The sequence below is a fragment of the Dipodomys ordii genome, unplaced genomic scaffold (assembly GCF_000151885.1).
Source record: "Dipodomys ordii isolate 6190 unplaced genomic scaffold, Dord_2.0 Scaffold95, whole genome shotgun sequence".
Classification (NCBI taxonomy): Eukaryota; Metazoa; Chordata; class Mammalia; order Rodentia; family Heteromyidae; genus Dipodomys; species Dipodomys ordii.
The window spans coordinates 4921369-4947829 of record NW_012267311.1 but is presented as its reverse complement, the minus strand read 5'-3'; the positions used below and the strand labels follow the sequence as shown (position 1 = coordinate 4947829).

The following is a 26461-nucleotide window of genomic DNA, read 5'->3' as shown; positions in this document are numbered from 1 at the left end:
GGGGGTCCGGTCGTGGGGCCTGAACTCTGGGCCTGGGCACTGTCCCTCAGCTCTTCAGCTCAAGGCTAGCGCTCTACCACTTGAGCCACAGCACCAACTTCTGGCTTTTCTCTTTTTGCTTATGTGGTGCTGAGGAATCGAACCCAGGGCCTCATGCATGCAAGGCAAGTGCTCTACCACTGAGCCACCTTCCCAGCTCCTTTGTTTTGTTTTTTGAGATGGGTCTCACTATGTGTCTAGACTGGCCCTGAACTTCTAGACTCAAGTAATCCTGCTTCAACTTCCCAAGTAGCTGGAACTTCAGGTTCATAACATTATATCTGGCTTTCAAACTGACAATCATTAAAGAAAAATATAGTTAAGAGTTCAGTCAGGCGCTACTCCTAGCTACTCAGGAGGCTGAGATCTGACTAAGGATCATGGTTCAAAGCCAGCCCAGGCAGGAAAAGTCCATGATACTCTTATCTCCAATAAACCACTCAGAACACTGGAAGTGGCGCTGTGGCTCAAGTGGTAGAACACTAGCCTTGAGCTGAAAAGCTGAGGGACAGCACCGAGGCCCAGAGTTCAAGCCCCACAACTGACAGAAAAAAAAAAAGAATTCAGGATCTGGAGTGCATACACACACACATACATGCATGCACACACACACACACACACAATTCAAGGTACATATATAAACTTGTCTGAAGATTCATTGTAGATATCTAGTAAGTATATTCAAAATTATATATCCTTGATTTAGCAGCTCATTTCTAGTAATTTATCCTAACCAAATAATTTGGCATACAAAAATGTAAATAATGGTAACTTTCAACAGAACTGTTGATAACACAATTAAAAATTGTGGAATTCTTCAGAGGCTCTCCTCAAGTGGTAGAGCGCTAGCCTTGAGCAAAAAAGCTTAGGGACAGCATCCAGGCCCTGAGTTCATACCCCAGGACTGGCACCAAAAAAATAAAAAGTATAAAAATTGCACATTTAATACAGATAAAACACTTAGCATACTATGGCACAAAAGCTAAGGGACAATGACCAGGCCCTGAGTTTAATCCCTAGTACTTGAACAACAACAAAAAAAAAATTAGCCATACAACCTCCTAAAGTAAACCTACTTACCTTTCCTTTTTGCATACAACACTTTTTTTGGGGGGGGTCCGGTCGTGGGGCCTGAACTCTGGACCTGGGCACTGTCCCTCAGCTCTTCAGCTCAAGGCTAGCGCTCTACCACTTGAGCCACACCGCCACTTCCGGCTTTTTTCTTTTTGCTTATGTGGTGCTGAGGAATTGAACCCAGGGCCTTGAGCATGCAAGGCAAGCGCTCTACCACTGAGCCACCTTCCCAGCCCCTTGCACACAACACTTTTGTAGAGTACCGACCACAAGCAAGCCATGAAACCCAGGACTCAACACTGTCCTGACATTCTCAGCTTCATTCTTTGCACTGGGTTAACAGCAGAAAGAACATCCAGAGCTGACTTCTGCTGCCAGGCATAACCCAACTGCTTATTTGGGCACAGTACTTTTTAAATGCACAGAATATGGGTATACATATTTTATGTTGTGAAATAGGCAGGAATTATTAACCACATTACACAAATGGAGAAACTAAGGCATTTCAGAGGAGATTAAACATTTATTCCATGTTATAAGATACTGCTTTTCATTTGTCCCATTAGCAACTCTGGGATTCTCAGACATTTTGATTGTCACAATTTTGGGGTTACTATGTGTAAAGGTCATGAAATGCTGCTCAAGTCCCTCCAATGCCCAAAATGTACAAATACAATACCTGTCATCCCCCCATAACAAAGAATCATCTGATCCAAAATGTCAACAACAAAGGGAGGTTGAAAAACACTATTATAGAGCAGAAACCACTTTAGAAACAGGACCAGAAAAGTGATATAATACTTCTTCTACCATGTTGTACTAGAAGATCTAAGGAATCTGACAAGTAGACAAAGGCTAATTAGAGGCTCAAGCCTAAAATCCTAATCTCAGGAGGCTGAAATGTGAGTATCACAGTTTGAAGCCAGCCCAGGCAGGAAAGTCTGTGCAACTTTTATCTCCAATTAACCAGCAAAAAGAAAGAGCAAGAAATGGAGCCATGTTTCAAATGGTAGAGTGCTAGCCTTTAGCAAAAAGAGCTCAGGGACAAAATCCAGGACCTGAGTTCAAGCTCCAGGAACAGCACATATAAACAAGGTCTCTAGAATAGATGCTAGGGAAAAATTCTGCTGGAGAAGATCATCTCCACAAATGAGCTTGTGTGTCGACCAAGCTGTGTCCCTTAACCCTTGTTTCTGTTCAATCTTTCAATCTTTACAGAAAATTCTTGCCTCCCTCCCTTGATACTAAGGTTTTTTGTTTTTTGGTGGTTTTTTTTTTTTTTTGGTCCAGTTGTGGGCCTGAACTCTGGGCTTGGGTGCTGTCCCCTCAGCTCTTCACCTCAAGGCTAGCGCTCTACAACTTGAGCCACAGAGCCATTTCCAGCTTTTTTTTTTTCCTGTTTATGTGGTGCTGAGGAATCGAACCCAGGGCCTCATGCATACAAGGCAAGCACTCTACCACTGAGCCACCTTCCCAGCCCCAATACTAAGGTTTGAATACAAGTCTTCATGCTTGCTCAACTTGCTTACTCAACTTGTGTTCTACTTCTTGAGCCATGCCGCTAGCCCTACTTTTTTGTGGTCATTTTGGAGATAACCTGTGATAGCATCACACAATAATCGTCTGGATCTCAGCCTCCTGAGTTCCTAGGATGACAAGTGTGTGCCACCAGCAAATTCTTGTTTCTTTATTTAAAGGAAAATTGCCTTGTAAATGAGAGCAAGAACAAGGGCAGGTAAAAGCCAAGTAGGGGGCGGGGGAAAGATCTGTGGGCTAAGCAAGATAATTCTAGGGATTCTAGTGGGCATGAAATGTTCATTCTCCATATGGCTGTAAGAAAGGCAAGCAATTTCCCCAAACACATAATCATAGTACTACCATTACCTCTGTAATTGTATAAATCTCAGACACCTTGCTCAATTCTTTAAAATTATAAATAACAACTCAAAGAAGCAATTTTACTTTCAAGCCACTCAATTTCATTTACTAATTATTTATACGCCTCTATATATTGTACACCAAAACTGGAGTATGGTCATGCTTGCCTCTGAATAGTGATAGATAGCAAATGAATATAGGTAACATTAATAAGATCAATCCTTAATCTATTAGTAACCATGCTGGAAATTGCAGTTGAGCATTTTCGTTAAAATAGTCAACAAATGCAAAAGATAAACGACGTCTGACTCTTAAACAAGAGTTACATACAGTGTGTCAGACACTGCTGGGTTTTTCAATCAAGCCAAGAACCAAGGGAAATGTTATTCCCAAGTGAGGAATTTTAGAACATTCTAGGCAAAGATACATACTGCATGCAAGTGATACGACACCTTAATTAGATTCAACCAGCAGACTGTATTACACTGTGACTCGGAACAATAGTTCTGAGCCAAGATTACAATAAATTTCAAAATCTATAATGTGTGAAATTAAATTTCACAATAATGCATAAAAGTCCTAATTTGAATCAATTTTCAACTTGCAAATACATGAAAAACTAAAAATGAAATTCAGAGTAGGAGAAACAAAGAATATACAGTGTTAATAAATAATATTAATTAGGGAAGCCAAATCTCTACTGAGCAGGAATTAGACATTTTCTACTATATTCATTCCACTGCAAAAATACTAGATTTGCCAAAAAAAATTATATTAAAGTTTGGATCTAACATCTGCACTTAGGATTTAACACTTTTATATTAAAGTAAGCTCCTATCCCAGAAGTACTAATTCAAGACCCACTAATACATTCAAATAGATATATTGGTGAAACATTATTAATATGCTTACATATTAAAATAATGTCTTATGAATATGAATATGACATTGCAGTGAATGCAAATGAAGACAAACAATATAGCAGTTTAAGGCATGTATAAGTAAAAATATTGCAAAACTTAGGGTTAATTTAGTAAATCAGGAACATCAAGAGGATAATAGCTCAATTTCATTAGAGTATGAGGAGTTGCTTATTTTATCTGCAGATAAGACAACAGAAGTCTTAGTTAGCCTAAAAGACAAATCAAAACACCTAGGGGTGGTCTTATTTTATTGTTTTTCTTTTCCTGCAGTTTTTATGCTTTGATTTAAACAAAAATAAAATGTATACATGAGCAGTCTATTCATTTTCTTCACCATGCAGTTAGCATTGGAAATGGCAACTCTGATGACTTCAGTGGCTTTGAGAGAAAACATCAGCAATCTCAACATAGTATGATTCCAACTCTTGGCACTGTGAATTAGGAAGTTCTGAAGAGAGTGGGCAGCAAGTGCTTTGTTTTCTTATTTTTACTCATTACCAGTGTTGCCCATCAAGCTCCAACCCCTGAATCTTCTCTGAACCCCGTTAACAACACTTCTTGGTTTCTTTAAGTTATGCTTAAGTCTGACATATTTGTCTGATGGTGACAGATTATCTCTGGGTCCTCTTTTTGACAATCTCAACTTCACAAGGGTTCTAAAAGTGACTGCCATATCCATTGATAGCACCAAGAAAGAATTTCTTTTTTTAAACCAAAATCTTAGATTGGAGATATTTAAGGAATATAAAAATGTCCCAATACTTAGGCATGTGCTGTTGAGTCACCCCTAAAATTCTAACTACTAAGGAAGCTGAGATCTAAAGATCTCAGTTGGAGGGGGTTGGGAAGGTGGCTCAGTGGTAGAGCGCTTGCCTTGCATGCCTGAGGCCCTGGGTTCGATTCCTCAGCACCACATAAGCAAAAAGAAAAAAAAAAGCCGGAAGTGGCGCTGTGGCTCAAGTGGTAGAGCGCTAGCCTTGAGCTGAAGAGCTGAGGGACAGTGCCCAGGCCCAGAGTTCAGGCCCCACGACCGGACCCCAAAAAAAAAGATCTCAGTTGGAAGTCAGCCTGGACAGGAAAGTCTGTGAGACTCATATGTCCAATTAACCATCAAAAAGACAAAATGAAACAGTGGTTCAAGGGCTAGAACATTAGCCTTGAACATAAAAGCTCAGGGACAGTGCAGAGGCTTGAGTTTAAGTCCCAGGACTAGCATCAAAAAGAAAAAAAGGGCTGGGAAGGTGGCTCAGTGGTAGAGCGCTTGCCTTGCATGCATGAGGCCCTGGGTTCGATTCCCCAGCACCACATAAGCAAAAAGAAAAAAAGCCGGAAGTGGCGCTGTGGCTCAAGAGCTCTAGCCTTGAGCTGAAGAGCTGAGGGATGGCGCCCAGGCCCAGAGTTCAGGCCCCACGACTGGACTCCCCCGCAAAAACAAACAAACAAAAAAAGAATATTCATGTCAGTAAATATTTAATTTTTCTCTAAGCAATAATGTGCAAAGGCTAAAACATATATAACATACAAACTTCAGAAAGTTTTATAACTTTGAGGGCAGAGAACAAAGAAATAGAGAAAAAAATACAATAAAAGCTAGCAACAAACCAGTAGTTCACACCTACAATTCTAGCTACTCAGGAAGCTGAAATCTGAGTATCACAATTCAAAGCCAGCCCACGAAGGAAAGTCTGTGATACTTTCTTTTGTATTTTTTTTTGTCAAGGTGATGTACAGAGGGTTACAGTTACATAAGTAATTACATTTGTTGTCAAACTTGTTACCCTTTCCCTCATTTTTATCCTACTTTCCCTTCCCCTTACCCTAACTGCCCCCCAAGTTATACAGATCATTTCTAACATATTGTCTTGTGTATGTCACTGTTGCATTAGTTCCCCTCTTGTCTTTTGTCTCATCATTCTGTTGTTCCCCTTCCCTTCCCTAATTCAAATAAATGTATATACAATACCAGGGTACCAGGATCAAATACAAAGACAACAGGGATACACGGGGAAAGAATATACAAAAGCAAAAAAAAAAAAAAATCACATAGTACATTAAAAACAAAAAAAAAAACCTCGTGTGTCCATGTCTTGGAGTTCATTTCGCTTAGTATACACCCTATGTATATAGCTATTGAGCTATTCTGCTCATCTGCTAAGATTATCCTAGATATACACTAATTATTGCAAATAAGGGAAACCGTGGAACTTATCTTTCTTTGGGTTTGGCTTTCTTCACTTAATATGATTTTTCCAAGTCTATGATATTTTTATTTCCAGTTAACCATCAAAAAGCTGTGGCTCAAGTGGTAGAGTACCAGCCTTAAGTGAAAAAGCTAAGCACCAGCACCCAGATTCTAAGTTCAAGAGCCAGGACGGATCAGCACCAAGGAAAAAAAGGGGGTGAGGGGCTGGGAATGGGTTTAGTGATAGAATTCTTGTTTAGCATGCATGAAGCCTTGGGTTCAAGTCCTCAATACCACATAAACAGAAAAAAGCTGGAAGTGGCACTATAGCTCAAGTAGTAGAGCACGGAGAGGCTCAGGGACAAAGCCCAGGCCCTGAGTTCAAGCCCTAGGACTGGCAAAAAAAAAAAAAAGGTCTGGTATATGAGTCTCATAAAGCCTAAAAAATAATTTGATATATGATGGGACAGACATGGATGCTTCTTGTCATTGCCCATGGCTTTTTGTCTGTATTGGTAGTTTTGTATGCTACAAATATACAAATGTCGTTGGCATAAAAAGTGTTCTCCACCCCTGTATAAGACACAAAAAACAAGGATGCACATTTTTACCACATCTAGTCATTGTAGTAATGAAGCCCAAGCCAAAGAATTACACAAAAGAGGGCTGGGAAGATGGCTCAGTGGTAGAGCACTTGCCATGCATGCCTGAGGCCCTGGGTTCAATTCCTCAGCACCACATAAGCAAAAAGAAAAAAGCTGGAAGTGGCGCTGTGGCTCAAGTGGTAGAGCGCTAGCCTTGAGCTGAAGAGCTGAGGGACAGCACCCAGGCCCAGAGTTCAGGCCCCACGACCGGACCCCCCCCCAAAAAAAAAAAAAAGAATTACACAAAAGACAAGTAAAACCATTATGTGATTTGAAATTTGAGTTACAAAATGACCAAGAATGAAATTTCCTTTCCATCCCTCTCTCTTTGATTTTTTGAACACTGCTAGAAATCAAACCCTTTGAGTATGCTAGGTAAGGGCTTTACCACCAGGCTACATCCCAGCCCCTTGTATTCTACCCATTTTACAAATGAAGAAACCAAGACACAGAAGTTAAGTAATTTGCCAAAGTTTACAAAAAGAAAATAGAAATTCTCAATTTAAAAAATATCAGTGAGCTAGGCACTGATGGCTCACGCCTATAATACTAGCTACTCAGGAGGCTGAGATTGGGGGATTGCAGTTCCAAGCCAACCCAAACAGAAAAGTCCCCATGGGACTCTTATTTCCAATAAACTACTCAAAAAAAAAAAAAAAAAGCCAGAAGAAGCCTCTTCAACTACGGGTGCTGGGAAAACTGGGCAGCCACATGCAGAAAACTAAAAGTGGACTCCAGCCTGTAACTATGCACTAACATCAACTCAAAATGGATTAAAGACCTTAACATCAAACCTGAAACTCTGAAACTATTGCAGGACAGAGTAGGAGAGACACTTGAAGTTATCAGCACAGGCAGGAACTTCCTGAACAGAGTTCCAGGGTCACAAAAAAAAATGGAGAGACTTAACAAATGGGACTACCTTAAAATAAAAGGTTTCTGCACAGCTAAAGACATAGCAACCAAACTAGAAAGACAGCCAACTAACTGGGAAAAAATATTTACCAGCAATATTTCAGACAAAGGGCTAATAGCCAGTATATACAAGGAACTCAAGAAACTAATTCCTCCCAAACCCAACAAACCAATTACTAAATGGGCAAGGGAACTAAAGAGAGACTTCTCACAAGAAGAAATAAAAATGGCAAAGAAACACATGAGGAAATGTTCACCATCCCCCGTTGTAAAAGAAATGCAAATAAAGACAACCCTGAGGTATCACTTTACCCCAGTCAGAATGGCCCACATCTACAAGTCAGCCAACGACAAATGCTGGAGGGGATGCAGAAAGAGGAACCCTATTACACTGCTGGTGGGAATGTACACTTATACAACCACTTTGGAAAGCAGTCTGGAGGGTCCTCAGAAAGCTAAATATAGACCTCCCAGTCATACCACGCCTAGGCATCTATCCTGAACAACAGGAACCAGGATACAAGGACACATGCACCTCCATGTTTATTGCAGCACTGTTTACAATAGCCAGGATAATGGGAATGACCCAGATGCCACACTACAGATGGATCCAAAAATTGTGGTACCTATATACAATGGAATATTATGCAGCCTTTAGAAAGGACAAAATAATGGCATTTGCAGGGAAATGGATGGAACTAGAAGAAATCACATTGCGTGAGGTAAGAGCAAAGAGACAAATGGCACATGGTCTCCCTGATATCCAAAATATAAGGAGATAACGACAAAGTAAACAAGACTCAAGAAACAAAGGACCTCTGCTTATCTAGTCGAATCATTACTAAATGACACCATGCTGCTGTACCATGTCCGACAGAAACTGGAAAGAGGACATAGAAACAGAGGGAAATGGAAAAACATACAACAGTGGGACCCATCATCTGCACTGGACATTGATCAAAACGAACTAAGCAACTCAATGGCAGCAATGGGAGGGAGGGAATAAGCGGGAAAGAGGGAACAGCTGACATTAAGCAAAAGGAAAGATATGTACGTATCACCCAATATGGAAGAAATAACTGTATTGTCAAAGCTCATAGAACTCATAAACTTTATAGACCTCCATAAAGACAATGTGCCCCATGAAGGTTAGAATGAGTTTGTGACTTTAACTAAGTATCACTATCTCACAATACTGTGAAATTTGTAAAATTTATATAATCACTTAATCACAATAAAAAAAAATTGCTTAAAAAAAAGCCAGAAGTGGTGCCATGGTTCAAGTGGTAGAGTGCCAGCCTTGAGCACAAAGAAGCTTAGAGACAGCTCCTAAGCTCTGAGTTCAAGCCCCAGGACCAGCAAAAAAATAAAATAATTTTTTAAAAAATGCTCTAAGAGTTGGAATCACTATTTTTTTTAAAGTGCCCCAAGTAATTCTACCATACAACTAGCACTGAATACTAGCTCTAAATCCATTTACCTAAGGCTTCCCCCACAGTAAAGGAGTTTATAGCACATAGCCAAGGCAGGAGATATCTTAATAAGGATTTAAGTATAAAACAAAAAGAAATGGTAAGAAAATATGATTTCTAAGATTAGTTTAAACAGTGAAATCCTATGATTATGTGTCCCTACATTCCTCCTAGAATTCTGGGAGGTAAGAGTACAGAATATAGCTTAGTTGTAAACTGCTTACCTAGAATTCTGGGAGTTCTAGGATGTACAATATTCTGTTCTATACTAGCTAAGAGATTTGATTAATCTTTTGAGAAACCTGTAAGTTTATAAATTTGACATGGAGTTTCTAAAGAATAAGATATCCTATATTCTTAGGAGAGGCTCACAAAGGGCTTAATAGCTATATACATATGATCATATTAAAGATGCTCATCAAAATGAACTCCAAGGAATGGAAGAGGTTGTTTTTGTTGGTGGTTGTTTTTCTTTGTTTTTGGTTCTTGTGGGGCTTGAACTCAGGGACTGGAAGCTGTACCTGAGCTCTTTTGCTCTACCACTTTGAGCCATAGCACTACTTACAATTTTTGAGTGTTAAATTGGAGAGAAGAGCCTCACCAGGACTTTTCTGCCCAGCTGGCTTCAAACTGAAATCATCAGTTCTCAGCCTCCTAAGTACCAGGATTACAACCGTGAGCCATGAAAACCCAACTAAACAAGAGGTTTTTTTATTGTACTGTTTTGCAGTTCTTTTTTTCTTCTTCCTCTTTCCTTTTTTTTTTCCCTTTGGTTTATTCCCTTCTGTTGCTGTTTTTTATTTCTGTACCCTTTTACTAGCATATAAGTTTATCTGATTTGGGAAGGGAAAGGGGAGGCGCAGAAACCGTGGTACAAGGGGTGAACCAATTCAGCAGTGAAACTCACTATACACTGTTGGACATGAACTATACAACTTGGGGGTGGAGGGAAGTCAGAGGGAAAATCTGGGAGAGAATGAGGGACAGGGTAACACTGTTCAAAAGGAAATGTACTCATTATCTGACTTATGAAACTGTAACAACTCTATAACAGCTTTAAAATATTTTTTTAAATCTTAAAGAATAAAGTATCCTAACAACTTATAAAAGTAGAATTATTTTTTTCAAAACAAGAAACACAGCTCTACCTTACAGAAAAGAGTAGCAAAAAGAGGGACAAATTCAAGGGACCAATCTAATACTTATTAAAAGTATAACTAGAAAAATGTTACTGAGCTGCCCAAAGACCAAGGCTTTATACTTCCCATGGGCAGAAGCTGAAGCTACAGAGCAATCCTAACACTCTCCTCTATATCCTGCTGTTGACACAGAGTGTGACTCCAGGTAGACAGGAACTGCTGTCACAGTCAACAAGCAGGAGCCAAAGCAACTACTACTATCCAGAAAAGCTTAGAGGAGACTAGAAAGGATGGTAGGATATTATACAGTCTATTTTGGCTAACTCTCATGACTCTAGGAAGCTGACTTCCAGTTCCATGCCCATCTACCTCCACTTTCAAGGACAAATAGGAATACAGTACACATAGCTCCCAAGGCAGTGCTAACAGCTACTGCTAATACTACTTAATGTTAACCTTGTGGAATTAGAGTTCCTCAACCCTCAGAGTCAAAACTATTACATCTCTTCCCCAAATAACTGTCTGTGGGTGAGGCATTAATTTTAAAGGCTTTTACAGTATTTAACACAGAAAAGTAAGATAATTAAACAAAAACTAGATTAGAAGCATCTGCTATTTTTTATTCCCTCAAAAAGAGAATAAGAGATAAGAAGGTGAGGTAAGAGGGGAAGCAAAAGAAACTACAGAGAAATCCTGCAAGTTAAAAAAAAAAAAAAAAAAAGCAGCACAAGGTTCCAATTGAGTCCCCAGCTCCCAGATTGGGGAAAGAGGAAGATAAAGACACTGACAAGGTAAAACAGATGAGCCTATTGACAGACTGCCAACTTTAACCATAGGAAAAGCTCACACATCCAACAAGTCTTAATCCCAGTACAGCGATCTATGAGGTAGTGGCTGCTCTGCAGTGGGAGACTAGCCTTAGCAAAGGAAAGTATTCTCTCTCTCTCATTCTCAGAGGGAAACAATAAGACACTAACTTGAGAGAATGCCCTTACTTAGAACAGAGTTATTCTGGAGGTCTGGAATAAGGAGCAACCATGGCTCCAGGAGTTACAGCACACCTTGCCATAGAACCTGGGTAAAAACATATAAATTAATTATAAGAGGTGGCTGAGCAGAATGTCCAACAGCAAATTTTAAACTACAGGAAGTCACACTGTCAGGTTACATGCCAGAAGGAGCAGTTTTGGAGCAAGAGAGGCTAGGGATTCCCTGCTGAGTCACATAACAGAAGTGCTGGTGTGATGGCCATTAGAACAACCTACCACAGAGCACAGTTGAGGCTTAAAACACTTGGCAGAGGCCCCACCATAGCAGCTGGGACTCTGATGGCATCGGTATGGCAGTTGAACATGGCTCTCTCTACTCCCTGGTCAGGAGAGAACCCAATCTCCTGAGGTCACAGTGGCAACAGAGCTTTGAATCTGAAGCTTGTTTGTGCAGTACTCACTGTCCAGAGTCTGTCTCCTAGCTCAATGTGCTGACTGCTAAGTAAGACAGACCTTTTCCACCCAGCGCTAAATTATGATTTTTTCCCGTGTTACTCCTCTGAGAAGTATGCACACACACACACACACACACACCCCTGAAGCCACACACACACACACACACACGCACACACACCCCTGAAGCTAAGCACCGGTGACTCATACCTAGCTACTTAGGAGGCTGAGATCTGGAAATTGAGTTCAAAGTCAACCCAAGCAGAAAAGTCCTCAAGACTCCAATTAACCAACAAAAAAGTTAGACTGGAGGTATGACTCAATTGGCAGAATTCCATATATGAGCAAAAAAGGCTGAGGCTGAGTAAGAGCTTCAAACCCTAACAACAAAAATAAATAAAAATAATTAATATCTTCTTTTCTATAGGTCTGTTTCCCTTTGTTATTGTTTTAGTTTGTTTGAGTTTTTTTTAACATGTCTAACATATATAAATTTCATTATTCCCTCACGCCAATTACCTTTACAGTTCTATTTCTCCCTCCATTCCATTTCATAAAAGTTATCAGGGCTGGGAAGGTGGCTCAGTGGTAGAGCACTTGCTTTGCATGCATGAGGCCCTGGGTTTGATTCCTATGCAACACATAAGCAAAAAGAAAAAAGCCAGAAGTGGCACTGTGGCTCAAGTGGTAGAGCGCTAGCCTTGAGCTGAAGAGCTGAGGGACAGCGCCCAAGCCCAGAGTTCAGGCCCCACAACTGGACCCAAAAAAAAAAAAAAAAAGTTATCATATCTAAACAACAACATATGCCTTTCAGTCACCAATTTTAAATTATATTTTCTTCCCCTCTCTATATCTCTTACTATTTATACTTTCCTTCTATCTACAAGTAGAGAGATCAGAGGATCTTGGTTCAAAACCTGGTAGGACAAAACACCAGTAGCTCACTCCTGTAATCCTAGCTACTCAGGAGGCTGAGATCTGAGGATCAAGGTTCAAAACCAGTCTAGGCAGGTAAGTCCATGAGACTCTTCAAGTAACCACCAGAAAACCAGAAGTGACACTGTGGCTCAAGTGGTAGAATGCTAGCCTTGAGCTGAAGAGCTGAGGGACAGCATCCAAACCCAGAGTTCAAGCCCCACAACCAACCAAAAAAAAAAAAAAAACCTGGTGGGCAAAAAATCAGCAAGACCTCATTTCCAATTAAGCAGAAAAATGATGATTGAGGGCATAAATCAAGTGGTAGAGCCCCAGCCATGAACAAGTAAACAAAGCAGGAATATGAGAATACATAATATTGGAACAAAGACAGACAGACAGATTGAAAAAAATCAACTTGAAATGTTTGATATAACCTTGGTTTGCTATAAAACACAATACAATGCCCTTTTTCTATTGTTTATGTTCTTTTATTAGCATACCTTGAATATTTACACTTTAAAGGAATTTTACAATTTTCTTTGCTATGTGTGATTTTTCTTATTTTTTTAACCTGAATATAATTCTCATGTCAACTAAAATTACCCTTTCTAAAGTAGACAATTCTGTGGATATTAGTATTAACAAAGTTGTTGAGGCTGGAGCTATAGTTCAGTTATAGAACACATGCTTAGTGTGCACAAGTCCTTGGGTTGAATATGCAGCCCCAAAAAATAAAAATAAATAAATGGACAACCATCACCACTGCAGAGTTACAGAATGTTTTCATCAGCTCAAAAGAAATCTCATTACCATTAGCAGTCATTCCTTACCACCTATGCATTGCAACCACCTGTTTCTAATATACAGATGATTCTAACAACACTTGTACTATTCTTCTAACTTTTTTTCTATTATAGAACTATTTCAACTCAAGGTCTCACTCTTCTTAGGTAGTTGCTTGAGCCATGACTCTCGCCACAGTAATATTCTTAACTCTCATACCTTAAAGCTATTTTTTTTTTTTTGGTTGACCATGGGACTTGAACTCTGGCCTGGGTACTGTCCCTCAGCTCTTCAGTTCAAGGCTACTGCTCTACTACTTGAGCCATAGCACAACTTCTGGTTTTCTGGTGGTTAATTGAAGAGTCTCACGGACTTTTCTGCCCAGGCTGGCTTTGAACCATGATCTCAGATCTCAGCCTCCTGAATAACTAGGATTACAGTCATGAGCCACTGGCGCCTCACAAAGCTAAATTTTTACTTTCCCAAACATTTGGAGAAATGAGTATTCTTATTTACCATTACCTTAATAGGAAAATATAGTTTAATACAGCATTTGACAAAGGTATTACTTTTGAATACAAAACAAAAACTCTTACCAGAAATAATAATCATATATGCTTACTTACCTCACTTTGGGACAACCAAAAACATTCCCTATATTTTTTTTTAATTGAAAACTATGTACAAAAATGCATGTAAGAGCACACCTTGCTAAGTTTTCTAAACTTGAATACAGAGGGGTACCAGTGGCTTGTATATCATCCTAGTTACTCAGGAGGCCAAGATCTGAGGATTGATATTCAAAGCCAGATGAGGCAGACAATATCAGTGAGACTTACATCTCCAATTAACCAGCAAAAGAGGAGCCACTTTTGTTCTTGTACCAACCATGAATAAAAGAGCCAAGAGAGAACTCACAGTCCCAGTATAGGCATCAAAACAAACAAAAAACTCCAATATATAACTATAAATACACCCAGATCAAGAAACAGAAGCCACCACCAACTCCCTCTTAACCACTCACACTGTCTTGATTTGTAACAGCACAGATTACATTTGCCTGTGTTTACACTTTATAAATGGAAACATACTTACGCAGCATAGGAAACTTTCACATTGACATTCTACGCCTAATAATACTCACCATAATCTTCTTGTACAAAACCATGATATTATCATCATCAAATGGTAGAAACCCACACATAAGTACATAGAAGAGTATGCCCATACTCCAAACATCTGCCTGGGAGGAAAAAAAAAAAATCATTAGAAAATATATAGAAGCTGGGAGAAGGTGGCTTATGCCACTTATGCTACTTAGGAGGCTCAGATCTGTAGATCATGGTTCAAAGCTGGCCCAGATAGGAAAGTCCATGAGACTCCTATCTTCAATTAACCACCAAAAAAATTTGTCACAAAAGGAACTGTGGCTCAAGGGGTAAAGCATTTTAGACTTGGGCACAAAAATTCAGGGACAGTGCCTGGACCCTAAATTCAAACCCTAAGACTGTCACAAAAAAAGAATCACAAAATTTTCACAAACCTAGACTAGTACTTAGAGATCATGCCTTGCAACTTGTTCATTCTACAGGCAAGGAACATGAAGCCCAGAAAGGATGACTTATCAAAAGTCAGTAAATGGGCAGGCCACTTAGGAAGGCATCTTGATTTCTGGTTCAGTACATTCTAGCTACACACTAATATATGATAAAAGATCATTTCCAGTTAGCTGGGCTAAATTGGGCATAATAAGGAAATGAGGCCAGGTCACTGATTCTGAAAGGCAATTCTACATGGTTACTGAAGGTTTAGGTTATTTATTAGTATATAAATAGATATGGGGACGTCAAAACAAGTCAAAAACATCCTGATGACCTAGAAATGTGACTAGGCTGCATTGTTAAATCCTCTCTATGTAGAGAAATCTTAATAATATGCAATGATTGGCTTTTCAAATGTAAGGCTAGAAATTAGCCTGCCAGCATAACAGCCTTACAAATCTTAAAATCCAAAAGGAGTTTAACCTTTACATGAGATATCCAGGTGCCCCATGAGTCCCAAGCAATAACTATTTATTCAAGCAGCATTTGGCCTGGGTCAAAATTAGAAATCATAGCTTCCCTACTCTCATTTTATTCTTAGGAAAATTTTAAAAAATAAGAGAGATAATTTTTGAAGGGAACAAAATGTGGGCAGTTAAAATAACTTGGGCTGCACTGCACATCTAGATAGTACCTAAACTAATAACTGAGGTAATTCAGTCCTGTCTACAGAATCATACCAAATTACTATAATTCCCTTGTAATACCTCAAGTGAATAATTTGCTTTTTAAGCCAATACCTGATTTTTGTTCCAAGCTATAGATCAGAAATTAACCACTTATGTCAAAGAAAAGTTAATATTTCTTCTATAAATAAAGGCATGATGATATGGTACCCATAAGTAGGACATTAAATTCAAAACAAAGAGGAAGCACAGAAAGGACCAAATATCATCTAGGGTCAAGAAAGAGATTACATCTATGGCTATAAACCCAAAAATTAAGAGATGGGGGGCTGGGAAGGTGGCTCAGTGGTAGAGCGCTTGGCTTGCATGCATGAGGCCCTGGGTTCGATTCCTCAGCACCACATAAGCAGAAAAAGCCCGAAGTGGTGCTGTGGCTCAAGTGGTAGGGCGCTAGCCTTGAGCTGAAGAGCTGAGGGACAGTGCCCAGGCCCAGAGTTCAGGCCCCATGACCGACAAAAAAAAAAAAAAAATTAAGAGATGGGATATTGTGGCACATGCCTATATTCCTAACTACCGAGGAGGCAGAGATTGGGAAGACTAGCCCAGGCAAAAAGTTAGTGAGATCCAGTTTCTATAAATAAGCCTGGCATAAGGGTCCATGCCTGGGATCTCAGCCACACAGAAAGCATAGAAAAGAAGATAATGATTCAAGGCCTGGGCAAAAAAGTATAAAATCCTATCTTAAAAATAATTCAAAGTCTGGGGAAAAAAACAAAGGACTGGGGCTGGGAAGGTGCTCAGTGGTAGAGTGCTTGCCTTGCATGCATGAGGCCCTGGGTTTGATTCCTCAGTACCACATAAGCAGAATAAGCCGGAAACAGAGCTGTGGCTCAAGTGGTACAGTGCAAGCCTTGAGCTGAAGAGCTGAGGGACAGTGCCCGGGCCCAGAGTTCAGCCCCCACAAACAACCAAGGGGGAAAAAAAAAGGAGTGGGTAATAATGTTCAACAAGAAATGTACTCATTGGGCTGGGAAGGTGGCTCAGTGGTAGAGTGCTTGCCTTACACGAATAAGGTCCTGGGTTCGATTCCTCAGCACCACATAAGCAGAAGAAAAAAAAAAAGCTGGAAGTGGCACTGTGAAGAGCTGAGGGACAGCACCCAGGCCCAGAGTTCAGGCCCACGACCAGACCCAAAAAAAAAAAAAGAAATGTACTCATTACCTCACTCATATAACTGAAACCCCTCTATACAGCATCTTTACAATAAAATAAAATTAAAAAAAAAACAATTAAAAGTAAAGAGGGCTAAGGATGTTGCGTAAGTGGTAAAGCATCCACAGTCCAAAGCCATGATTTAAAATAAAATTTAAGCTGGATACCAGTGGCTCATGCCTGTAATCCTAACTACTCAGGAGGGCTGAGATCTCAGGATCATGGTTCAAAGCCATCCCCTGGGCAGGAAAGTCTTATCTCCAATTAATGACCAGAAAACTAGAAGTGGTGCTGTAGCTCAAGTGGTAGAACACTAACTTTGAACTGAAGAACTGAGGAGCTGAGGGACAGTGCCCAGGCCCAGAGTTCAAGGCCCACAAACAAAAACAAAACGAACAGAATAAAATTTAAAAACCTAAAAGATGAAAAAAGTAAGAGTAAGACTCCATAGAATTCTGTGGAGAAAAAGGTATCTACTCGAGAGGAACAATCTACTTAAGAAGAGAAAAATCTATAGAAATCTACTATTCTTTGGGGGTTGGGAAGGTGGCTCAGTGGTAGAGCGCTTGCCTTGCATGCCTGGGGTCCTGGGTTCGATTCCTCAGCACCACATAAGCAGAAAAAAAAAGTTGGAAGTGGTGCTATGGCTCAAGTGGTAGAGCACTAGCCTTGAGCTGAAGAGCTGAGGGACAGCGCCCAGGCCCAGAGTGTTCAGACCCTACGACCAGACCCAAAAAAAAAAAAAAAAGGGCTTGAAACCATTTCCTATGAAAAATTACATAATTAGATAGTAATATAAAACATGTCTTTAAGGCAGGATTTGAACAATAAATATTAAAATTATTTAGGCCATTTTTTTCATTTAATACTGGGCCTTGTTCTTGCTAGGCAAGCACTCTACTACTTAAGCCATACTCCTAACTCTTTTTGCTATTAGTTATTTTTCAGGTCAGCCTGGACTGAGGGCCTCCTATTTATGCTTTCCACAGAGATGGGATGACAGGAATGCTCCTGCCACTATACCCCACTTTTTAGTGGCTGAAATGATGTCTCGAAAATGTTTCATCCCAAACTATGATCCTCCCAATCTCTACCAGCAAGTATATAAGATTACTAGGATGAGCCACTGCTCTAGGCCTAAATAGCTTATTTTTAAATGAAAGTTCTTAAATCCTCCTCTTAAAAAAACAAACCCAGGGGGCTGGAAATGTGGCTTAGTGGTAGAGTGCTTGCCTACCATGCATGAAGCCCTGGGTTCAATTCCTCAGTACCACACAAACAGAAAAAGCCAGAAGTGGCGAGGTGGCTCAAGTGGTATAGTGCTAAAGAAGCCAAAGAAGCTCAGGGACAATGCCCAGGCCCCAAGTTCAAGCCCCAGGGCTGGCAGGAAAAAAAATCTCCAAGGATATTTGACAAATACCCAGATTGTTTCTTGGTTTACTAAGTTAACTAGAGTCTTTGAAGTTGAAAAGCCAAACTAATACAAACAAGGAACCAATTTAACAGGAAGAGATGAATGGGAGAGAGGGGAGAAAGCAGTCATAATATTCAACGAATATTCAATAAAACTAGGAAAATTGATGGGAGGGGTTGAGCTAAGAGGGATAGGAGAGAATGATGAAAAAGGAAGACACATTGTACTTATACAATGATATATTAAATGGTAACCCCTTTGTACAACTACTTAAATATATAATTTTAAGAATAAAAGCTCCCATAGGAAAAAGTCAGATCCATTCAGACCAATAGGAAAGTCATTCTTGCCAACCCCCTAGCAATCTAGTGAGTTCAGCCACTAGTTCAGAGACTAGATGGAACAACAAAAAGAGTGCTTCTCTTAGTTCAAATCTTGACCAGTACTAGCTACCTGCGTGAATCTGCAAACACACCTAATCTGGGCTTGAGTCTTTTCACTTTTTTACCTTATAGAATGGGGTAATAGTATTTACTTTATAGGGATATAAAATGATATAGCCATTAGGATAAACAGTATGAGTTCCTGAAAAAAATTAAAAACAGGGGCTGGGAAGGTGGCTCAGTGGTAGAGTGCTTGCCTTGTATGCATGAGGCCCTGGGTTCGATTCCTCAGCACCACATAAGCAAAGAAAAAAACCGGAACACTATGGCTCAAGTGGTAGAGCACTAGCCTTGAGCTGAAGAGCTGAGGGACAGCGCCCAGGCCCAGAGTTAAGGCCCCATGATCGGACCCAAAAAAAAAAAAAATTAAAAACAAAATTACCAACAATTCCACTTTTCACTATATCCAAAGAATGAAAAAGAGGCTCTCAGAGATATTCCTACACCCACATTCCTAATATCATTATTCACAACAGCTAGAAACACAAGTACACACACACACACACACACACACACACACACACACACACACACACACACACACACACACACACACACACACACACACACACACACACACTGGGATATATTATTCAGCCTTAAAAGAAACGCGATTGTGACATATGCTACCACACAATGAACCTTAAAGACATACTAAGTGAAACAAGCTAGTCACAAAAAGACAAAGGTTGTAAGATTCTATTTCTATGACACAGGAAGTAGACGGACAATTGCCAGGGGAATAGGGTAGGCTGGAATGCAGAGTTATTGTTTAGGGTGTAGAATTTTCAGTCTGCAAGATGAAAAGAACTGTGGAGACTCATTGCATAATAATGTGACTGCAATACCACTTAACTATACACTTAAAAATGATTAGTTAACATGGAAAATTGTATTTTATTTGTATTTAGCAATTAAAGATAAAACGTGGGCTGAGACAGAGAGCACTTGCCCAGATTGTGTGTGTATGGCGCTCAGTTTTATCCCCAATACTGGGGAAAAAGATAAAAAATATATAGTATGATTATGACCATGATAAACTTTCACAGTTCAATCTCTTTTCTATAATGAACTAAGTGGGTCACAATATTACTTCTGTGGTATTTCTACCAAAAATGTATAGAATAAATCTAATCATAAAGAAGCATCAAACTCAATTTAATATTCTAAAAAAAAAAAAAGCCAGGCACCGGTGGCTCACGCCTATAATAATCCTTAGCTACTCAGGAGGCTGAGAACTGAGGATCTCCATTCAAAGTCAGCCCAGGCAGGAAAGTCCATGAGACTCTTATCTCCAATAAACCACTAGGAAACCAGAAGTGGTGCTGTGGCTCAAGCAGCAGAGCGCTCGCCTTGAGCTGAAGAGCACAGGGACAGCGCCCAAGCCCAAAGTTCAAGCCCCACAACCGGAAAAAAAAAAAAAAATGAAAAATACTAAACAAAAAAAGCCTAAGGAAGCTTAGAGAATATTAAAGAAATGAAATGTGTGATCTGGACTAGGAGAAAATAAATCTATAAAGGGCATAACTGGTACAAGTCACACCATTTAAATATGGATGTGGGTTAAATATAGTGTATCAATATTAAATTCTCTGATTTTGATAACTAAAGCTATTAAAGGCCTTGTTTGTAGGAAATGTATTTTGTTTGAAAAATGTGCATATATGAAGATATTTAAGAAAAATAGAGAGCAAAATGTAACTAACAATTTGAACAAAAATAAATCAAAGTTCTGTATGAGAGCCTATCAAAATTAAAGGTCACTTGTTATCTAATAGCAAGTTAAAGCCTACCTTTTCATGCCACCAAGTATATAATATTTCTCAAATTCTTTCCCATAAAGAACTAGTTTCAGAAGATGAGCCCCATGAAAACTAGACATGGTAGGAAGATAAAATCAGGACCAGTTGCTATTTGTGGTATATCTCTCCCAAAGGATCATACTGTACAAGAACACATGAAAGATTTGGAGATGTCCTAAAATAAGAAAACTGTTCAGCCCAGAACTTCCTAAGCTTTGACAATTCAATAGTTTGGGGATTTTTTGTTTTGTTTTGTTTTACTTTAGGACAAATACCAGAGAAGAGGAGCTGGCCAACTTGAAGCCTCAAGTAGTGGAAAGTAGAGTAAGCTCTGGCCTTCTGAACATGGACTTCTACAAAGGACTGCTAGCCTCAGAGAGCTAGTAATGGACAAAGAATAGGTTTTTTTCTCTAATCAATACCAAAGATGTCAGACCAAGATTGCACTCTATCCAGCTAGACTAACCTGTCCAAACTAGAGCACAGTGGGTGAGAGAGAGAGAGAGAGATACATATAGCCACACAAGAAATACATTCCTATTTTGAAATGTGTGCCTTATATCTAGCCAGTAATAGTGCACACCTATAATCTTAGCATTCAGGAGACTGAGGTAGGATGATTGTGAATTTGAGGACATCTTGGGATATATAGCAAGACCCTATCCTCCCCTTGAAACCCCCCCCAAAAATCTATATGTGTCAGGTACCAGTGGCCCATGCCTATCTATAATCCTAGCTACTTAGGAGGCTGAAATCTGAGGACTGCAGTTCAAAGACAGCCAGAGCAAGAAAGTCTATGAGACTCTTATCTCCAATTAATCACCAGAAAACCAAAAGTGGAGCTATGGCTCAAAGTGGTACAGGGCTAGCCCTGAGCAGAAAAGCTCAGGACAGAGTTCAAGGCCAAGACCACCACCACCAACAACAAAAATCTGTATGTTATTATGTTTAATTCAAATGATTTACTCTATTAGTTTATAATAAACTCTTTAAATTATTTCTTATTGTAATGTTATATCCCTAATATAATGTGTGATTCACTACAGGTCCTCAATAAATGGATATTGACTACATACTGAGTTAATCAATGAATAATTACCTCCGATCCAAGATATGATTTGCCTTGTATTAACTCAGGGGCTGCATAAGCAAGACTCCCACAGCATGTCTGCAGATGGTAATCCTTATTACCCTGCCAATAAGATAAAAATGAAACACTTATCAATACAGCCCTTAGGAGTATTAAACCTTGGTGAACAATTTTTGAATACAAAGAGAAGATAAAGAGATACCCCAAATAATCAGAGACTTCTGCAGCCAACCCAATAATCTTTGCTTACATGCATGCATGCATGCATGCACAGGTAGACTTCACATTCCACATTTCCAATACTACTATAACCTGAACATGAACAAAGCCTTTATCCCCTTAGCTCAGTAAAGCCAGGTTCATACTGCCCTAAATATCTACTGCATGACAAGCAGCCTAGCAAACATCCAAGTACACCTATCTCCATACTCCCAAGTATTCAGGGAAAAAGGGATTATTTCTTTTTAAGTTCCACTTTCTAATAACAAATCTTTACACAGCTTCTTTTTTCTTAGTGGGAAGAAAGCAACAAGGCACATAAAACAATGCCATGACAATCTATTTCCAGGACTCAGTTCTAAGGAAAAATCACTACCTTAGCTTTAAGATCTGGTAAAATGGGAAATCTACTGATCTTTCTCTGCTCACACACAGAAATACATGATATACTGAAAAATGAAGTTTCTGTCCAACTCCTATATAGAGCCCTATAACTAACAAGGGACTTGAGAAACAAATTTTGTTTACAACTCAAACATGGTGAAAGTGAGCTCAGCACAGAGCTGAGGCTATCCTCTCCCAGGCCAGTTTTCTTAGAAGGTGTCTAATCTAAGCTAATGAAGACTGTCAAACATTCTCCCCACTGCCTCCTGTATGACTTAAGCCAGCTCATCTGCTCAAAGTATGATCTTTATGTTTTGATATATCTGGGAATGGTTAAATTGCTTTATAGCATTTGCTTCCTAGACACAAAAATCCACTGACAACCTGAAGAATCATGAAGGAACAGAATCAGAAAGAATCCGACATTGAACTGAAGAGGCAATAACTGCTTCCCTTTGCACCAAGCTGATCCTGATGGGGGCAGGACGTAATCAGGGGACTACAAAAGGCTGAGACAAGTCTGTAATTTCAACATTCTTAATGAGTGTAGACAGCTCATTTTAGAAACTCTGAGTACCATCATTAGAGAACTCAGGAGGAAGGTTCCAATAGCAGCCACACAGGAGACTGCTGCAGACAGCAAAGCTGGGAAGTTCAAAGTCACCTCACAGAGAAGTTATGCTGAGGAACACCAGTACTCAACTAGAATACAAATTAGGGAAATGCCCAACAGTATAAATTTAGAAGTGTCTATGGACATTTTCCTTATTCCTTTGAAAGAAAAGAAGATTATCTCACAAAATGTAACTTATTTTTTGTTCTATAACCATTTGGATAACAAAGGATAGATTTGTACTTGATTTTCAACTCCTATCTAAATGTACAAAGGCATCATCTAGTGGTACCATACTCAAACTGCAAGGACAATTCAAGTCAATTCATACTGCATGCAATAGCTTCCTGGGCCTCAACACTACAGATTTTCTCACAGCTTAACCATGGAGCCTTAAACATGACCGACACTATACCTACAGCCATGGCTCTCAATTATTGCTACACATTAAAACCATCTAGAGAATATACAAAAATTATTGATGCCAGGAATGAAATTTAACATTCTTCACAGTGGATACAACCAAGCTCAATAAAAACAAGGTAGAATTCTAGTCAGGCGCTGGTGGCTTGTGCCTATAATCCTAGCTACTCAGGAAGCTAAATCTGCCAGCCTTGGCAGGAGAATCCATGGAGACTCTTATCTCCAATTAACCACCAGAAAACCAGAAGTACAGCAGTAGCTCAAAGTGGTGAAGCACTAGCCTTGAGCAGAAAAGCTCAGGGACAGTGCCCATGACTTGACAACAAAAAAAGAAAGGTAGAAACCAGTGCAAGGTAACATACTAAAAGGAACATTTGTAAAGAAATGAAGGCATTTTAATATCTGCACTTACCTTGGGTTTTGCACAGAGACCAAAGTCAATCAGCTTTAATTTATGATATTCATCAAACAACAAATTTTCCTAGGAAACAAACATTTTGAAAACTATACTGTGATTTCCTTATATGACAACTCACTTATAGCCACTTCTAAAAATGATTTAAGGTTGTTTATATTTGAAAACTTGGATCTGTCAAGAGTGAAAAAAAAAATCACTAAAAACCAATGAAAAGACAAATATAAAAGGAAAGAAATAGGAATGAGGCTATTAGTAGAATACTTGCCTAGTAAGTGCAAGGCTCTGAGTTTGATCCCCAGTACTGCAAAAATATATAAATAAAAAGGGGGAAAAAGAATGCTGATAACTATAGCATTACACCTTCAAGACACACTAGCATAAACCAATTACAAGCAAACAGTTTGCTTGCTTCTGTAAATTATAATTGTTTGCTGTAAAGGCAAGTTTAACTTTAAACAGTCAGCTCAAACTGAAAAGCTGGGTATAAATAGATAAAAAGGGATAATAATATCTCCCTATCTTCTCATACAAATCTAGGTCTCGGACTCTGATAATGACTCTTACCTTCAACTAACAAGTATAAAGCCAAAAGTAGAGGTTGTAGACTGCCAACCTTGAGTGAAAAAGCTAAGGGAAAACACAAAATCTTGAGTTCAAGCCCCAGTAATGACAACAAATAAATAATAAATAAATAAATCCACATTCACTATTACCCACCTAGTCACCTCTTTAGGACTACACCTAACAAGTAGAAGGCCCTAAGTTCAAACCCAGTATATTAAAAAAATAATAATTCACATTTTTAGTCAGTCCTCAATAAATGGAGTCTGTAAGCCAGGCTCACGCCTGTAATTCTGGCTGCTCAGGATGCTGAGATCTGAGAATCAAGGTTCCAAGCCAGCCTGGCAGGAAAGTCCATGAGACTCTTTTTTTTTTGGGGGGGGGGGGGGAGTCCAGTCGTGGGGCCTGAACTCTGGGCCTGAGTGCTGTCCCTCAGCTCTTCAGCTCAAGGCTAGCGCTCTACCACTTGAGCCACAGCACCACTTCCGGCTTTTATTCTTTTTGCTTATGTGGTGCTGAGGAATAGAACCCAGGGCCTCAGGCATGCAAGGCAAGTGCTCTACCACTGAGCCACCTTCCCAGCCCTCCATGAGACTCTTATCTCCAATTAACCACCAGAAAACCAGAAGTAGCACTGTTGCTCAAATGGTAGAATGCTTACCTTGAGTTGAAGAGCTCAGGGACAGTGCCCAAGCCCAGAGTTAAGCCCTACAACCAACCAAAAAAAAAAAAAAAAGGAGTCTGTGGATTTTATTGAACAGTCCTCCTCCTTTATTTTTTATTTTTTTTTGGGGGGGGGTCCAGTCGTGGGGCCTGAACTCTGGGCCTAGGCGGCGTCCCTCAGCTCTTCAGCTGAAGGCTAGCACTCTACCACTTGAGCCACAGCACCACTTCCTGCTTTTTTCTTTTTGCTTATGTGGTGCTGAGGAATTGAACCCAGGGCCTCATGCATGCAAAGCAAGCGCTCTACCACTGAGCCACCTTCCCAGCCCTGAACAGTCCTCCTTCAAAGAGTAGTAGATTTAAAATTAGCACATGTCTATAATCCCAGCACTTAGGAGGCTAAGGCAGGAGGATCATGAGCCTACCTGGACTACACAGAAAAAAAGGGAAACAGGTAGTAAAAAGACTAAATAGAAAATACTCAATGATTCAGAAATAAAATCCTTATTACAAAGACATTTATAACATCACATACAATTGACAGATAAATAGAATGCAAATGTATCCAAAAAGGCTACCAAAGTCAAAAGGAGAGAAAAAGAAATGTGATATATTCTGACTGGAACAAAAATAGAAGGAAAAAGGAGAAGGAAGCAGAAGCAAGAAAAGGAAGGAGGGGGAAGGAAAAAGGAAGAGGAGGAAGAGGAGGAAGAAGAGGAGAAGAAAGAGGTGGAGGAGGAAGAGGAAGAAGAGGAGCAGCAACAAAAGCACTAAGATTTGTAAACATAGCTGAAAATGAAAACACCAAATAGATGCTGTTGAACTCTCAGGTAAACATCTAAGTATAACATGGTCACTTACTGGTTTGAGGTCTCTGTGAGCATAGCCCTGGCTGTGCACATAAGCAACTGCAGATACTATTTGACGAAAGACAATTCGGGTTTCCTCTTCTGACAGGCGATCATGGGAAATTATGTAGTCAAACAGTTCTCCTCCAGGGCAGTACTTCAACAACAACAAGCACATAGATACTGTTACATCTTACCAAAATCACTTCTATGAAATGTAAAATAAAAATATTATACCAAACTCATAGATATATAAACTAAACTTAAAGGCAAAGGAACTGCCTCTCAAGAGAATAGGGAACAGATGACACTATACAAAAGGAAATGTGCTTATTACCTGATGCATGTAAATGTAACCCCTCTGCATATCACCTCTATAATAATAAAGTAATTAATAAATTTTAAACAGGTACATATAAATTCTCAGGCCAGGCGCCAAAGGCTCACACCTGTAACCCTAGCTACTCAGGAGGCTGATGCCAGCCCAGGCAGGAAAGTCCATGAATCTCTTATCTCCAATTAACTATCCAAAAGCCAGAAGTGGAGCTTTGACTCAAGTGGTAGAACACTAGCCAGGCGCAAATAAGCTCAGGGACAGCTCCTAGGTCCTGATTTCAAGCCCCAGACTAGAAAAAAACAAGCAAACAAAAACACCACTCTCAGGATCAAACTAGGCAATAATTATTCCAGGAATGAGAACAGTAACTCTTTCCTTGAACACTTTTTTTTTTTTTT

General features: G+C 39.6%; 1 protein-coding gene across 1 annotated transcript in view; it reads right to left on the bottom strand.

The window, feature by feature from the left end:
* The window catches only part of Melk (maternal embryonic leucine zipper kinase), a 112908-nt gene that overhangs the window by 74237 nt on the left and 12210 nt on the right, over window positions 1-26461 (bottom strand). The window contains exons 5-8 of the mRNA XM_013026582.1: window positions 25740-25883; window positions 23649-23717; window positions 21607-21699; window positions 14554-14652 (exon numbers count right to left, since the gene is read on the bottom strand). Of these exons, the coding sequence (XP_012882036.1) occupies window positions 14554-14652; window positions 21607-21699; window positions 23649-23717; window positions 25740-25883 (405 nt within the window). The remainder of the gene's footprint in view (window positions 1-14553; window positions 14653-21606; window positions 21700-23648; window positions 23718-25739; window positions 25884-26461) is intronic.